Below are 18,246 nucleotides of genomic sequence, written 5' to 3'. Positions count from 1 at the left end.
ATATATAACTTTACATAGAAGCTGGAAATATTTAGGTTAATCATCAGTGCTTCAATACACCCCTATAGAGTTTTTTTTCCTTTTTTTTCTTTCCTAGGTTTTCTGCTTATGAACATAATGCATGCTCACTGCGAACCATTCAGATAATAAAGCAAACCTAGGGTGACTTCAAGCAGAAGGTTTTCCAAATGTAGTCAGAAGAAGGTTTGGCTTTCAAGAGAATAATTAACAAAACTATTTTAAGAGGTCATTTGTTGCAGAAAATAGGGGAATTACCTGTCTGGGGGAATAAGAAATGTTTAGATGTTGGCATTTCCCCCGATTACACTGTGGTCCTGGCTTCTTTTATAAGAAAAGGAGGAGAAGTTGCCGTGGTCCAGTGGGTAGGAAATGCTGCTGCTAGGCTTTTGTGGTTTGTAGGAAACATGTCCAAGTGTGTATTTTCAAAGCAAGTCACCAGAGCACTTCAGAACCAAATGGGTATATGTTCCTTATTTTTTGATTCATTTTTTAAAAAGCAAACACATTTCTCAAAGTCTGTTCCGTAGTGTAGCCATCAAATGTGATTTTTCCATGTCAAAATGTTCTTGCTGAAATAAGTTTGGGAGTCATTCTTAATACCATTGTTGGCATTTCTTTAGGTGTGTGACATCCAAAGGGAACAGCAGTACTTCATTTCTTATTGTTTCTAGAACTTAATTATAGATTTAATTGTTTTATTAATTCTTTGAGAGTTTTATACAATGTATTTTTGATCATATTCAGCCCTCATCTCCTCTCAGATCCACTCTACTTCCCTACCTACCTGACTTTGTGTCTTCCTTTTTAAAAAGAATACTCATCGAATCCAATTTGTGATGCCCATATACTCTTGGGTGTGGGTCATACCTTGGAGTGTGATTGAACTGCCAAGGCTCACTCCCTTAAAGAAAATTGACTTCTCCATCTCTCAGAAGTTATCAATTGCCAGCAGCTCCTGAGGCAGTGGTGGGACTTCACACTCACCTCTCCTCTCCATTCTGGGATTTTGTCTGGCTTGAGATCGTGCATGTCTTGTGCATGCTGTCACAACCACTGTGAGTTTATAACATGCAACTGTTTGTTGTTTCCGGAAACCACTGTTTGCTTGTGGTCACTGGCCACCTCTGGCTCTTGCAGTCTTTCTGCACCCTCTTCCAAGATGATCCTTGAGCCTTATAGGGGAGGGGGTGTTCTATTTAAGGGGTGAGCACAGTGCCTTGTTGTACTCGTATTGACAAGTTGTGGGTCTCTGTGTTAATCATCATTTACTGCAAACAAAGCTGCTCTGATGAGGACTGAGAGATGCAATAATCTATGGGTATAATGATAAGTCAGTAGTAGTCAGCTTACTACTGTGTCCATTTAGCAGAATAACAGTAGTAGGATCTTCCCTAGGGTCTATAACCTATCTAGCCACAGGTCCTTGGCCCCAATAACAGTATCAGGTATGGGTTCCATCTTGTGAAGGGGGTCTTAAGTTCAATCAGAAACTGTTTGATTATTCTCACAGCATTCATTTCAGTATTCCATCAGTGGGCATATTTGCCAGGGAGGTCATTACTGTAGCCACAGGGTTCATAGCTGTGGAAGGCTAAGGATTGCTTTTCTCCTCTGGTGGCATACACAGCACCTTCCAGCACCATGAAAGCTAGTGAGGAAGGATGAAGCTTTGAGGTCAGTACCAACTTGACTTCTCCATGTTCTGTGACTCAAGTATGTGGTGTCTTCAAGAGCAATAGGACCTCAGCATTAACTTCAGGAGGGTAACCAAGAGCAATGTCAGTATCTAGTAATGTTTGGGAGTCTATGGGACGCCATTGACCAACAACTCCAAAAGAGGTAACCCATTCCTAGCACTGGGCTTTCTATTCCCTAGCTTATGGTATCTACTAGGACTTTGTTTCAAGTAACAACTAAGATTTCTTTTTGCTGGCAGTGAAGGAAGCGTGCATTCTGAGAAAGAGACTCACTGTGTAGCCCAGGTGTCCTAACTCAGGGCAGTATTCATGCCTCAACCTCCTAAGTGCTGTGAGCTGTCGTCATGCCTGGGTTAACATTTAAGATTTGAAGATCACCTGACATCTAAGATTCCTAAGATCAACATGGCTTTAAAAACTAACAAGGAAGGTGAATAAGTAAAGGCAGTTCTGTTCTCTCTGTTCTGGGTACATGGTCTGCTCTGTTTGGGGCCTTTGCATTCTGTTATCTTTTCTGTTCTTGGATGAGATGAGGTAAGTGATTGGCCTATCAGTTCCTCAGCATCAGGTGCTGTGTTGGCCCTTTCCTTACATCACTGTGTGTGACCCCCCCCTCACAGAACGCGTGTGATTTTGCAGATAAGAATCCTGAAGCTCAGAGGTGATGTGTACAACTTATGTGGGATCACTCAGGGGCAGGGGCTGCTGGAGTGCAGGACAATGGTTCCAGGGCCTCCCATGAATTTCATAATCTAGGAATGCTTAAGACATTTATATAACATGACATAGCATTTCCACAGAACAACATCATCCTGGATACTTTATGTCATCTCTAGATTACTAATACAATGCAAATTCTATGTAAATAGCGGTTACACTGTATCACTTAGAGAATCATGACAAGTAAAAAGGGTCTGTGAATATTTAGCACAGATGAAACATTTTAGTTTTCTGATCTGCAATTTGTTCAGTCTACAGATGCGGTCTCTGTGAATGCAGAGGCTGATTGTATGCATCTATCTATCTATCTATCTATCTATCTATCTATCTATCTATCTATCTATCTATCATCTATCTATCAATCATCTATCATCTATCTATCTATCTATCTATCTATCTATCTATCTATCTATCTATCTATCATCATCTATCATCTATCTATCATCATCTATCTGTATGCTGATTCCACTCCACTGTCTGAAACTCAGTAGGAGCTCAGTGGCAAATATTTTTTGGCATGAAATGGAAACAAACCCTGTATGAAATATGCAAATGTTCCTGCAATTCCTCCCCTTCTCTGCTCCTTTTCCAGAGCATTTATCAATCTTGCACATAGATCTACTTGCTTATTTGCTTCCAGAGTGTCTTACCATATCTGGATGTGAACTCCTTGGGGAAAAAGGCCTTCAGACTATTTGTTCACCACTGTGAATCTACAGTAGATGCTCTGTAAATATTTGGTGAATGAATAAATAGTCCAAAACAAGTTTTCACTATTCCTTCAGCCTTCTAAAAGCTCCTCAGATTGCTTTCTTTACTCATCTACTTCTCTCTCAGGAGTAGTTAAAATCTACTTAGGGCTGTAAATAAAGAAAGTCTTCGTTCTTAGCTATTCCTGTGCAGCAAATCCTGAAAGGCACTGGGCAAGTGTGCTTGGGGTTGGCTGCAGCACAGACGCAGTGGTGATCTGTGCAGGGACAGTGTGCGAGGCCCACCATCCAGCTTTCTTCTTCAGTTTGCTACTTACACAGCACAGATCTTTTCTGCAAAAATCCAAAGTTTACAAAAATTATTTTTATTCTTTGAGAACTTTATCCAATGTGTTTTGACACCTTCTTTCCCTCGACTCTTCCCAGAGCTATCCCAGCTATCTTGCCTATCCACTAAAGCCACACCTTGCTAACTTCCTTAATCTGAGATGGAAAGATATTTCAGTATCGTCAATGTCTTCTGCGGACTTTTCATATACCATTCTTGGTAAGGGGCCTGTGGATTTCATCTGTGGGTAAGGGCCTATAGGTAAGGGCAAAGGTTAAAATAATGTTCTTTAATCTTTGAAGTTTTTGTTCCATATTTGCCCCTGCCGTCCATCGTCTCCAGAGTTCATCCCCTCCCCTCTTTCTCTGTTCTCTGCATTTCACTTTCCACAAGCATATGTGAAGACCCTAGGGCAGAAAGATGGTTTGTTTAGTCACAGCCACCTTTACTTCTGCAGAACCATCGGAAATGAGCACAGAACTCTGACCCGCATGGAAGGCAGCAAAGCTGAAAGGCATTCTGCTAAGAGGTTCTCCTTCCTCACAGGCAGAGACGGAAGCAGCCAGCCCTGATTGGATTAGTAGAGAGCCAGAAATTGAGATTAAGCAGTTAATCTCACTGCTGCTGCCTGCGCAGGGGAGGCAGTGCCTGACCTGTGGGAGGTGGGGAGGCTCTGGGAAGCTCCCTAGTAAGGCATCTACTGAGAATACTAAAGAGCTCCCCCAGGAGATAAAGCAAGGGAACCCTAAGAAAGGCTCTGTTGATGGTCTGGATCCCATGGGATAAAATCATTAAAACATATTTTCAACACACACAGCCTGGTGGTGGCAGGTCATGTGCATCAGGAGCTGGTTGTAATCAGAGGATAAATTGGAGCTGTAAAAAGTGATGTGTGAGCCGTTGATAAAGTGCTTGCTCTGCAAATATGAGAACCTGAGTTTGATCCCCAGAACCCAGGTAAAAAGCCAAGCATAGTGGTACACACTTGTAATTCAAGAGGCAGAGACAAATGGATCCCTGGAGCTCATTGTCCAGCCCTTCTAGCCTACTGGAGAGTTCCAGACCAGTGGGAAACCCTGTCTCAAAGAAAAACATGGACAATTACTAAAGAAGGGCACCTGAAGTTGACCTCTGGCCTCTGCATGAACACACCCACCCACCCATACCCACCCACAAATATGAGTATGCAAATATGAAGAGGTACACTTTCATAACGGGTGTGTACTGAGGGTAGGAATTTGGAGGTAAAAATACAAAAGCTCAATCATCAATGGCTGGCCCAGCGAAATATCTCTTTTGGGGCAATAGTGACACTTTAGTCTTGGAGGTAGTCAACAGCTGTCTAATTGGGCTTCAGGCTCACTCAATAAGATGGACTCCATGCATGGTACTGTAAATGTAGCTAAGTACACATGGCTGAAGAGGTCATAGACCCTAGAGAAGAACCTAGTATTGCTATTTTCCTTAACCAATGTAATTTCTTACTATATTCTAAATACTCATCCTTATAGTCACAGACAAGTATAGCTCTCACTTCTCAACAAAGGAGCTTCTTTTTGAAACAGATGGAGACTATTACAGAGATCTACAACTGGTCAAAATGCAGAAAATAAGTGACTGTGAGGTCCCCAGCCTGAATTAATACATCTACAATGCAATCCCTGCACCTAAGGCTCAGGACACATCACAGAAGAGGGGGTGGAAAGATTGCAACCTGATGAACATGATGCCTGCTGCAAGATAATGCAGTCTAGACATGATAGGGAATCTTCACTCATGAAATCTCTACAATATTGTAGACTTACAAGACCTACATGATGACAACACCAGTTGACATGCCAATGTGGATGGGGGAAATTTCATGGGTTCCCATCTCTAGATGAAAAGTTATAGGCAATCAATTGATGCTGAGGGAAAAAGGCTCAGTTTTCTCCATGGATGAACTCCCAATAGGTTATCTAATCCTGAGTGGTCAGCCCTAAATTCATATATACATAGTACCACTAAATTAACTCAGTGCACGATATTCATGTATATTTATAGATGTATGCATGTATGTACAACAGTAATAATCAAAGAAGAGGGCAAGGAATTGAGAGGGAGTGGGGGACATGGGTAGAGGTGGAGGGGTGAATTGAAAGGGTGGAAATGATACAAATGCCACACTCATTTATGACATTAAAAAAACCAATAGGCTGGAGAAATGGCTCTGTAGTTAAGAGCACTGGCTGCTCTGGTAGAGGACATAGGTTTGATTCCCAGCACCCACATGGCAGCTAACAACTGTCCATAACTCAGTTCTAGGGAAATCTGACTCCCTTTTCTGACCTCCATGGGCATTGCATGACATGGGTGCACACTTGCATACATGCAGGTAATACACTCATACACATAAAAGATAAATAAAATATTAAAAATTATAATAGTTATATCTATTTTGTTCATTATAGCCATAGCGTCAAGTATCTTGGAGGCACTCAATAAAATTTTATTTTATTAAAATTAAAAAATCTGGATCGTGAAGAAAGATGGCCCCTTTAATAGCTGGAAATAGCAGGCTGGGAAAAGAATGGAGGGAAGCATGAGTGAAATAGACAAAAACAGAAACATAATCAAAAGAAGAGGTATTTATCCAACTACATGCTGTTGTCTAATGTTAAAGTAGTTGAAAAAAACTAGGAGAGCATTTAGTTTCAGAGTCCACTCAGAATAGAAGAGATCATATTAGGTCAGAATTATATAAAGTGAAATACCAGAATAGGCCACGCTCTCTATTCACATGGTAGGAAACCCCTGTAGAAGGAAGTCATTGAGGGCTCTGAGGTAGGTGTGGGTGAAGTGAGGCAGAGGACCTGAAGGCTGAGCCACTTGTCCTTTAGGCTGAGTATGATAGAGATGGCAGGACTGAGATCAGGAACCTGGTTCAACAGGAGGCAAAGACAGATTGCTGGTATTGGTGTCAGTGATGGTCTGTAGCAATGAGTAATACAGGCTAGAGAAGGAGGTGTGAAAGCCACAACCGAAACATTCTTTCCTGTGTAGGAACTTGCCCAGCATAGTGAGAAAGTTGGGGAGTGAGGAGTGGTCTGCTGACTTCGGGAGTGATTATTTGTACCCCCAATATTTAAATGCTTTAATGTATTTAATTTCCAGTTTTGAGTGTAATATGTTGTTATTTTCCTAAATTGATATTTTAAATTTATTTTTTGAAAATTTTATGGATGTATATATTTTGACCATATTCAACGCCCCCCCCACCACTGCTCCTCTCTCTCCAACTCCTCCTGGACACCTTGCCCCACAATACATCCTCCTTCCAACTTCATGTCATTAAAAAATTTTGACAATTAGTTCAATTAGTGCTACCCCCATGCATGGGTGTGAGACTACCTACTAGAGCCTGGGTAGCTGTCCTAGTTGGCATTAGCTGTCAACTTGACATGGTCTAGAGCCACCTGCAGAGAGAATCTCAGGTGAGTGAGTGCTTAGATAAGACTGACCTGTGGGCATGTCTGTGGGGAATTGCCTTATCAATGGATGTAGGAAGACCATGCCCAAACGGGCAGCACTATTCCTTTGACAGGTGGCCCTGGGCCATATAAGAAAGCTAGCTAAGTATGGGTCTGCAAGCAGTGTTCCTCCATGGTTTCTTCAAGATCTTGCCTGAGTTCCTGCCTTGACACCCTTCAATGATGGACTATGATCTAGAAATGTAATTGAAATAAATCTTTTCTCCCCCTAAGCTGCTTCTGGTTAGAGTGTTTTTAGCACAACAGAAATGGAACTAGAACACAAATCTACGAGCAGTTCCACGCCTGAAGAAAAACCCTTCTCTCCCTGAGTAACTATCACCTGCCAATCGTTCCTCAGTTAAGGTGTTGGGGCTTCAGTTAGGGGGTGGGGTCTTGTATGCCCGTTCCCAACCATGCTGGAATGTTGACTGGTTTGATCTTGTGAAGTCTTACGCGGAGAAGAACAGCTGCTGTAAGTTCAGGAGTACAACAGTCCTGTCACGTCTGGAAGACGCTGATCGGCAGCAATCCTCCTCTACCTCCAGCGCTCACAACTTTCTGCTCCCTCTTCCGTAGTGTTTCCTAAGCCTTGGGGGTGTGAGGTAGGATGTTATAGATGTCTATTTAAGATTGAGCGCTAGAGTAGTGCTTATGGAAACAGGCCGGGAGAACTGACAAGGAGACGAACACAGAGTGCCTCGGAACGGGAACGTCTCGTCTTTCTGTGTTCCAGGGATGCATGAACCCTTGGCGCACACACGTTAAGTGGGAAAAAGTTACCGGGGGGAGCAGCAAGCTGGAAATCCATAGCTATTATTTCTGTGGCCTCTAGCTACAAAAGCTAGCAGGTGAAGATAGTCTAGAGGCCCAAGGTGGAGAAAAATGACATTTTAACATTTTTGTCAGGTAGGCAATTTAAAAATAAACTTGAATTCAATGTATACATTAATGCTAGAGGTTGTGTTATAACGATGTGAAAATACCTTCTTTTCAATGGCAGTTAAAAAATGAAAAGCTATGTTGTAGGGGTGAGGAACCATATATAGAGCAGCATATGTGACTCTGACAGCAGCCACAAAACCATTGAAAACAGACCAAGACTGTGCCCTGCAGAATTAGTACCGTAACCCATGTCAGAGATGTGCTATTATCCTAATATCAGCTTTTGGATTCTGTCCAGTCCCATTAGTGATTCCCATGTTGATTACTCTGTTACTCGTGAATGTTAATTGCTTCTAAATCTCTTTGGATATTCAGATGCTTGGGGAAAAAATTCTGACTGGCAAAGGTGTGAGTTTTATTAATGTGGAAGTAAACAAGAAATCTGTTTAGAGACCTGAGTGAAGTGTCTGTGACTGAAGACGCTGTAGGCAGCAGAGGTGACAGCTTTCTTCCCATGCCTGTCACATGGTGGTGGTGTGACAGTGGAGGGTAGAGCGCAGCCTTGTATATACCTGGGGTGTTTGTTCAAAGCTGGGATGCTTATGCTTAAGCGCAGATGATCAAATTGTTTTCCCCAAGGATTCCTTCTTTGTTTGGTATGAAATGGTGACCTTGAGACCTTTGAGACAAATTTTTGCTTAGTAAGTGCTGTTAAATCAGAAGATGTAAAAATATGGATATGATTTGGCCTATCACCCTTGCATTGATCTCCATGGCTTCTGAACTAGCAGGAGTCTTGGAAATCTGCATCTTAAGCATCCTTATTTCACATATGGGGAAATAAAGGGCCAGGGAGAAGAAGGGGTGAGGCCTTCTGAGAGGGTCATGCAGAGCTGGCCAGGCAAGAGGGCACCTACCTCCGATCAAGAAAAGAGAAAATGGTGAAGACAGGATGTTTGCTACACATTCCGAACCATTTTACTGAGTATTGGTGGAATTTTTTTTCTTTTTCGGGGTGGAAAGATCTATTATCCAGTATTGAAATTCATTCATGGGTAATTACAACAGTGTTCCAGTGAGAGAGGAGGTTGATGAGAAAGAAGGAGAACAGTATTATCTGTGTTCTGTTGATTAACTCTATATACTGTTTGTTTTGATCTTAGAATTTAATGGAAGCAAAAATTCCTGCTTGATGGGAGCTTTTATTCTAGTGGGGGGCATAGAAAAATAAAGAGATGGACCATCTAACACTAGGGCATGGGAAGTCTTAGGAAGAAAGTGGGAGAACAGGGAGGGGGCAGAGTGTGTGTGATGGGTTGCAGCTGCTTTCGAGGTTGTCAGAGGAGGTTCAGGGAATGGGACTTGGGGCAGTGAGCCTATGAAAGAGGGGGGTTACCCAGAGTGGTGCTGGATCAGGCTTTCTTTAAAGGAGAGGAACAGCAGGAAGAGGGGAGTCTGGGAAAGTACTTGGATACACGAGGAAGAGAAAAGAGTTGGCAGAGATGATCAAGGAGAAGAGAATGGGAACTGCGACCTGACCCATGAGTGCTGGAAAGGTTCTGAGGCGCATACTTTTTAGGAGACCTGTCTTTTAGCATTTCTGAAATCCCACATGGTATAGACCATCTGTAGAATTCAAACTTATCTTTCTTTCTGTAGAATATTCCCTGAAGGACATTGTCTTTCTGAGACAAGCGTCCACAGTTGCCCAGGAGTGTCTAGAAACTGAAATCTTTCTGGACAGTTCCTGATCATGGTGGCTTAATAGTTAATAAAATCACCGAACCACAGCGTTAAAATTTCTAGATGGTGGGATCTTTGCTATCTGAGCTCAAATCCTCCAAGAACCCACATGCAGTGATAAACTTGCATATAGTAAGAACCCAATTAATATCAATTATTTTTTCAATGCATGAATAATGGTCTGAGAGTGAGAGAAAGGATGGGATGTCCTAGAAAGATCTGTTAAAAATACACCCTTCTAAAAATGTGGTTGTGAGATTGCATTGGAAGCATTCTGACTTCCTTGGAATATATTTTAAAGACAAGTCCATATGCTGAAATGTGAACGTAAGTGTGTAGCAAACTGAACAGTAGTAACATTATTTTTCAGGCCAAATTTTAGTTGGATGGTTGCATTTTGCCTATCTAATTTTCCCTCCATGTTTTAAATGGAATGTGAGAAATTTTTCCAACCCTTTCATTGGTATTAAAGGGATGTCGGTATCTGGGTTCATAAGAACATGGGACTTCCCTCATCACCCTTTGAGCTCAGGTTACTGTGTGTAAGTTGAGATTGTGGTGAGAATTGCATGGGAAGTATCTGTCTTCAAGGGGAGGATGGGTGATCATGATGCATTGTGATGGGGAAGACCAAAGCAGCAATTCTTATCCATCTGCCTTCCTGAAATCCTTCCCATAAGAGACCTGTAATGTCTATTCCCCCCTTACCATAATAGACCTGTAATGTCTATTCCCCCCTTACCATAATAGACCTGTAATGTCTATTCCCCCCCTTACCATAAGAGACCTGTAATGTCTATTTCCCCCTTACCATAATAGACCTGTAATGTCTATTCTCCCTTACCATAATAGACCTGTAATGTCTATTTCCCCCTTACCATAATAGACCTGGTATATCTATTTCTCCTTGTATTTCAAAATCCCCATCTGCAAAGTGGGGGTAACACAAACTTGCCCTCTACCTTTCAGGTTTTTTGCGAAAATCAGTGAACTAATATTGGTAAAATTGGAGCCCCATGGATGAAGGGTACTTTGTAAGTATAACACATTATTTTCACATTATTTTCTATTGCTCTGAAGTATAAATATCAGATGTCTGCTTTTGCCATATCAGGATTTGGTAGCACTAGGCTATGTACCCAGATATTGATAATCTGACTGTCTTTGAGGAATTTAATGTTTCTGAACTTCCAACTGTTCTGTTAATATGTTGGATATAGAAAAACCAACTTTCTCTACAAAAAGTAAATTCATATAATGTTGATTATTGTGTAAAATTGTATATTGTGTAAAAAAGTTGCTATAACTGCTCTGTGTAAATGCAAGGTGTTTCTTCTCTTTCCTCACTTCTCTCTCTTCCTTTTCAATTGCATTTCACCTATGTTTTGAGTTGTCAGTTTATATATTATAAGAAGGGCTGATTTCCATGAGGGTGAATTATGCCTTGATGACTGTCAGTTAGATGGTTTGCTAAGTATTGTGCTTCCAGACATGGAGAGAGGAGAGGAGGCCAAACAGAATGGTGAGCTGGGTGCAGAGCACCCCTCTTGCACCCCTGGAGTCTGGGTGACTTGTAGTTGTCGCCTGTCCACAAGATGGCGACATAGAGAGGGGCAGAAGTAGAATCGTCCTCCAGCAACTGCTGCACTTGAGTTTCCCCATCTTTTAATTTTCCTGGATCAACCAGCATTTTAGAGTTGTGTATTTGACTCTGGACTGTCTGGCTATATGTTTTTTTTTCGTTGTTATTGGTTCATTATTTATTTATTTATTTATTTATTTATTTATTTATTTATTATTATTTTTGACAGGGCCTCTCTAGTCCCAGCCTGCCTGGAAGTCACTATGTGGACAAGGCTGGCCTCAATATCACAGGGATCTGCCTGCCTCTGCTTCCCAAGGGCTGGGATTAAAAGGTTCAGGCAGATACCATTCCTGGCATCATTTTTTTTTTTCTTTTAAAATGGTAGATGGCCCTGTTTAAAAACCCCAAGCCCAGAGGAATTAAAAAAAAAAAAACAAACTTATTGGAGCCCATTTTAGTGAGTTCCTGGGATTCACTCACGAGGCTGTATGAGCCACATCTGTCAGCCAATTCTAAGGGTTCTGTCCTACTGATGTTTGAGTGCCTCCAGAAGGGCAGAAATGTTGCCAACACTAATGTTTTGGAGTTGATGACAAGTCCATTCTCTAGGTATTTCCACCGTCAAATCCCAATTTCACTATTCATCCTTACAAAGAACAAGTTTTCCTCTTTAAAAGTGAAATCTTTTCAAATATTTATGGTGGCACCTCTCAGGTGTAGTCTTTTGGGTTCAGTTCCCTCCAACATTATCATGATCCCTGAAGCCTGCCCCTTTGGAAAGGTTCTCAACTGTCAATATGTTTCTTAACAAGCTGCACTGAGAATCTATCTTCTCCAGGCCCTACTCTGCACCTCAGAGCCAAGAGATCTAATCAAAGGTAGAAGACATCAAGCTCAGAAGATATTGCCTGGGATCACGTGGCCCTTGGATTGCTTTGAGTACCAAGACGGCAAAGCCCATATCCCTCCGTGAGGCAGATGACTGACAGGGAGAAAGTTGTTTTGGTTAATAATACAATCTGCTTGCGTCCTGTAGACACAGCAGTAGACTGCTAATTCATTAGAAGTGAATTAAGGTTGTTTACCAATGTTTTAAAGTAACTGTCAGAGTGAAAAAAAAGTTCATACTAAATGAGACCACTCACTTACCTTGGAGTTGTTGTTTATTTTAAGCTGAGTGCATAAATAATATATTGAGATACGAAGGGTGATTTCAAGCATTAGAACACGAAGCCTCCTGTTTACTAACTGTCATTGGGCTGAAGAGAATTTAAACAGCTCTGAACCTTTTTGTCTGTGGATACAAGGCATGAAATTAACTTTCATTTCATAGTTAGCAGAAATCATGATTACAGCATCTTGTTGTCGTGTCTCCTGCCGATCTGGATCTTTTTTGCTATGCAAGAAGAGCCTTGGCAGCAGAATGCTTCTCATGTCTCATTTGAAACAAGACCGCTTCAGCACCCCCCCCGACCCCCAAATAAGCAGGGACCTGTCTGAACCACCCAGCCTGCTTTTCTGGATAGAAAGAGGAGTAATGGAAACATGCTAACCTAGGTTCCAGGGGTTCATGTTCTGACTGCTGGTGGCCCTGTCATCTGAATCTGTAGAATGGGAGTAATAACATCTACTTGCACAGCTTCATGGAAAGATGATGAAACTCCAATGAGGTAATTGTTCCATGGCTTTGAGAAGTATCATCAGGCATTGTAGTTCAGAGACATGGTAATGTTATTAAGGCTGGATGCTAAAAGAAAAAGCCGGGTTTTAAATGATTTACATGCATTAACTCATTACACCCCACTTATCCTGTGGCATAGGAACTGTTAGGATTCCAGTCTTACCCTTCCCAAATGGAAACACAGGGAAGCCCTGTGACTTGTTTCATCATTTTGTGGCTGATTTCAAACATCAGGCAGGTGGGTCCGTGTTCTTTACTGTTATGGGTTGGGGACGAGGACTGGGCTTTTCTCTGTGTGATTGTGCCTCTTAGTCACTTACAAGCAAATGAAACATCATGTCTAAATGCCTGGACCACATTCAGGCTGAGAAAATGCAAGAACAGCTTGTCCATCAGCAAGGCGGGTACCTGGTGTGTAGGGATGTAGCAGACTGTATGGGTTAATTATGTTTTATGTGTAAAGAGCCTGGTGGTTCTTAGCTGAAAAGCTCTACATGAAAGGACCTATTACTTGTAATGCCTTCAGAAACAAGAAATTTAATTCACTTTTTGCCCCCCTAAAAGTGCAATAGCCTGTTTTGGAGTATAGGGAGAGTGTTGGAGAATGAATAGAAAAATATACAGAATGTTTAATTTTGCATGATTACATTTCATATTTTCCAAAGTAACAGAGGCAAATAGGAATGCACAGCAGCATCACAGAACACCTTTTTTGATGCTTCGATGGAGTGCTCTGGGCTTCACAGTCTGATCCATGAACGCTTTGAGATAAATCCATATGAAACAAATGAACAGAAATGCATGTATCCTCACAGCTCTGAAAACATGCAATTAGCACAACTGCTTTCTAAATTTATATTTACACTGTATGTATTGGAATTACAAAAGAGAAAAGGGTCCAGAGTGGTTAATGGAAATAAAAATGATGTGAATTAGTAGAAATTTCTCCCCTGAAATCTGCTTAGTCTGTACCAGGGTTAAAATTTGGAGTGGCAAGCATAGGGGTCTTGCTTGCTTTGGATTTCTGAATGAAGTAGTTCAAAAATAGGATCATTTCCATAATCCCAGAAAAATGGATGGGCTCCTGAGAAGTAATCAGCTGGGGAAAGAATAAATTCTGTGCTTCCAAATTGCAAAAGTCTCAGCAACTGCTGCTGTGCTCTTGCTCTTGTTAATACAATAAGATAATTGCATAATTAAATACACTATGGAATTTCAATAATTGGAAACTTTGTTTTCCCATCACAACATGCAACTTGCTGATGCTGAAAAGCACCCACAGTATTTTCAGATTGTTCTTTCCCATCACATCCTCTGCAGCGTCCTGCAGCTCCTCTCCCAGTTACGAGACACTTCCCTTGCAGGTTCATTTTAACTGGTTGTATTCGAGCAGGATGTCTCCAAAGCCTGACCTGCTTGCCTTGGCAATGGGAATTGAGGGCTATTTTTCTGAGAGCACCCTTGGTGCTATTGACATCCTTCCACATAGCATGGGTGAAAACTGACCCGAAGGTGCATGCCATTCCACCTGCCCTCCCCTCTGTATAGTTGTAGCTTAGTGGAGCCTGTTGGGAGTCAAACCTGGTATGACTTTTTGGTTATGATAGTGGAAAAAGCATTGAGTCTTTGCTCTTTGCTTACCTATAAAAGGAGAAGTGCAGTACCAACATCTTGAAGTAGGTGCAAGATCTAATTGAGCTGCTTTATGGAAGGTGCTTAAGAAGCACTGGGTGAACGTAAGCCTCCGGTAAATGGTGGCTGGTATAATTAGACAATCCAGGGAGAGTCTTCATATTCATGTGAAGTGTAGCAAATCTTTGAGTAAAGAACAAGTAAGTAGGCTTACAGTTTTACCCATCCAAGAAATATTTATTGAATCCTTCATGGACCACTATTCTGGATGTCAAAGAAACAAAGATGAATAATATCAATCCCTGACTTGCAATAGTTCAGCTGAATTGGGAAAATAGACATGTAAATTCATGATGAAGCCAATGATGATCATGGCGATGATGGCAAAAATAATATATCAAAATGATGCCTACTGGATAGCAAGGATATTTTAGGTGTCAGGAACTGTCCTGTCATGGGTGTCTCTTGTACCTCATAAATAAGCAGTTTGGTTTACTACTATTGTGTTTGGAATTCAAAGCAGTTTAGTAGGACAGAATTGGTTCCTACCACAGGGTACCTCAGCATACAGTAGACTCAGAAAGTGAGTGAGAGAGGCACAGGTAAAATGGGATTTAAGCTGCTTTCTTCTAGGTGTCGGAAATGCTTGCTGGGTTAGTTGATGCAAATATAGATGCATGCTCTGTTGTGGAATGCTAGGGTGAACCCTTGGCAAAGGAGGTCTGTAATGGGTCAGATCCAAGAAAGGCTTTTGCCCTAAGGATCATACAAGTGCTTCTTGAACATTTCTGTCTTCAGTGCCTTGCTTCTCTCCCCCAGCATCCACAGCTGCTGAATGTGTTGATTTCACATGAGTTCATGTACAAATGTGCTTTATTTGTATATGCATATGAACTCACCCTTAAGTCTTATTTTGAAGAATTTAAAATCCACAGAAGAGTTGAAGGAATAGTCCAAGGGACATTATCTATCTTTTCTACCTGTATCTACCAATTTTCTCCATACTGTGTCTCTTCCTAATGCACATGACTTTGAGCTTTGTTCTAATTCCCAGCATTTTACATTTTCCCATCACAGTTCATCTTCCAGATAATACTTCCATCTCCTGACCCTGAACATAATGTTAAATTTACCTTCTAAATTCTGAATCTCAATCTTGTAAATTTTGTAAAGAAAGTCAAGAAGAGCATTGGAAGAACTTTCCTTACACCTTAAAAAAAAAAGTTTAAATCCTGTTCCTGGAGCCTTATTTTCAGATGATAACATACTAACACACTCACAATATGGCTAATGTAAGAAAACTAAAAGTTTAAAGGTTAGAAGATCTTTCTGGGGGCTGTGGCATTCTCTTCTGCAGAAGATATTTTTATTTTGAAAAGGTAAATTCCCTTGACCGTAGTTTCTGAGAGTCTTTCAAGAGTAGATGTTAGTCTAATTATTAACACAACTAGAGCATCACTTTCCATGATAGGGATATTCACTGTAAGGAGTGACTTTTCAAACATAATCTAGAGGCTATGTTATAAATTGGGGATATGATCTCAAATAGAAAAGGTTATACACTGGATTTTGGTCTATGCCTACTAACTTACATAAAAAAATCTCCCTTTTCTGAAAATTTTGAACATTTGTTAAAATGATGATATCTGTCATAAAGTATGACAAGATGCATCAGAAAGTTATTTCCTGCTCTCTGTGGATGTCTAGGGACATGGGGAAGGATATGAGAAATACCAGGTGTTGGTGATGGGAGCCAGAGACTGAGGGAGGAGACTAGTATTAGAAACCCAGGCCACTCATGTTCATCAAATAACTCTGAGATGATTTGCTTTATTTTGCCAGTGAGATGGGAGAGCTGTCAAGTTAAAGGGTGGGAGGGGTTGGCAAAACCTAAGAACTAGAGCCCCATTGTATCTGGGAGTGTTAAGCAGGGTCAAAAGCCTGTACATCCCCCTAGGCAGTGGTTCTTAAAGTGGAGTGATTCCTGGCCCTTAACCCAGAAATTCCAATTCAATAGATCTGGGGAGGGACTTGGGAGTCTAAGATTTGAACAGTTACCCTGCACCACTTAGAGAAAGCTTGCCCTGTGGCCATGTTTACATCACAGAACATGACAATCTTTGGTGCTGATAAAGATGACCAGAGTTGTAGAGAAAATGTTAAGTTCAATCTAGGATGCTATAATCCTTTTTCAAATTTAGGGAACATTTTAGAATGGTTTGCTTCCAAAATTCTTAAAATGGGAAAAGTTATTTTGAATAACGGAGGTGGGGTGGGGAGTTGGAGGGTCAGAGAAGCACCTACAGAGTTATATTATAGTGTAGAGTTACCGAGTCCAGTAGAAGGGTATGCAGAATGAGTAAGAACAGAGTGCTGTATGCAGGTGGGCTCTGTAATGAGCTCTCAGCAGAGCGAAGTTCATGGTGATGCCCATGAGATACAGGCTCTGGAGTCACCCACCTGGGTTTGAATCCTGATTCTCTTGATTGCATGTAGTGGGAACTGCTCTTTAAGCCTGGGTTTTCTTCATAGGGACAGAATGAACACGCAATTTAGTGATATGTGGTGAGTACTGAACTCAGCACCTTTAAATTAATAGATGTTTAGTATATAATGACAATTGTTTTTATGGTTAAGATAGTTTAAAACATGTAGGACTTCAAAAGGATAGGGGTGTTGGTTTTGATTTTGGTTTTGGTTGGGGCAGAAAGAATGCAATAGATATATCAAAGGGGAATCACAGTGTAAGCAAACCCCGAGGTAAGGGTGGCAGATGGTTTTGTGCCTAGTTTAGTGTGTCCAAAACTGTCCATATAGGAAGTCCTAAGTGGCTCACAAATAAATATTAGTTAATTGAATATAAATGGTGACTCTATGAAGCATGTGTTATTTATTTAACAGATACTGAAACTGAGGCACAGAGAATTTAGTTGCCCAAGACTACACAGCTTGTAGAGGTGGAGTTATTAATCTGAACATGTGCCACATCTGTATTTCTAATTGCTTTGCTTTGCTGTTTTAATAATAATCATGCTATGTGCACAAAGATTACAGCACAGGAAAAACCATGGTTCTACAGATTGTTTTGTAGAACAACGGTAAAGTTTTACAAAGTAACTTGATTTAATGACATAGGTGATGAGGAATGGAGGCATGGCATCAGATTTGATAGAATTCCTGTGGGTGGTCCCCATATGAATTGCCTGGGAAATTCTGGAGCGGTGAAAGATAGTGGCAAGGATAGACTGGGGATACCAGGGGTATGTTGTGTCCTCCAACTCACTGTTGTGCACAACACTAATAAATCCTTTACATTTGGAGGCAGAGGAAATAGGTTCACCCTGGCTGGAAGCTCAGGGAAGGAAAGGCAGCTTGAGAAAAAGTTCTTTTCCATTCCTTGTGTTCCACAAATCCCCCTATAGTCAGGCTTAGACCTGGGAGACGTTGGATTTTTTTTTTTTTTCTTTTCAAAACAGGGTCTTGCTGTAGTCACAGCTAACCTGGAACCCAATATGTAGACCAGCCTGGCCTCAGTCTCACAGAGATCCACCTGCTTCTGTGTCCCACATGCTGGAATTAAAGGCTTGAGCCATCACACTCCTTTGACTTCAGATATTTTTAATGTCTCCTCCTCCTTTTCCTCCTTCTCCTCCATCTTTCCTATTTTTATTCACTCTCCATCTCTTCCACTGTGCACGAGGACAGATTTCAAAGGACTGTGCCCCAAGAATATGA

The 18,246-nt window shown here is 41.2% G+C and overlaps 1 protein-coding gene across 1 annotated transcript in view; it reads left to right on the top strand.

Moving 5' to 3' along the window:
• Window positions 1–18,246, top strand: part of Ppargc1a (PPARG coactivator 1 alpha) — a 708,292-nt gene that overhangs the window by 209,344 nt on the left and 480,702 nt on the right. Inside the window, exon 2 of the mRNA XM_008837326.3 lies at window positions 10,583–10,647. Coding sequence (XP_008835548.1) covers window positions 10,630–10,647 — 18 coding nt within the window. The 5' untranslated portion in view covers window positions 10,583–10,629. The remainder of the gene's footprint in view (window positions 1–10,582; window positions 10,648–18,246) is intronic.

This window comes from Nannospalax galili, unplaced genomic scaffold, assembly GCF_000622305.1.
Source record: "Nannospalax galili isolate Female #2095 unplaced genomic scaffold, S.galili_v1.0 scaffold777, whole genome shotgun sequence".
In the NCBI taxonomy this organism is placed as follows: Eukaryota; Metazoa; Chordata; class Mammalia; order Rodentia; family Spalacidae; genus Nannospalax; species Nannospalax galili.
The sequence above is the reverse complement of the archived record's forward strand: the minus strand, read 5'-3'. Positions and strand labels throughout refer to the sequence as shown.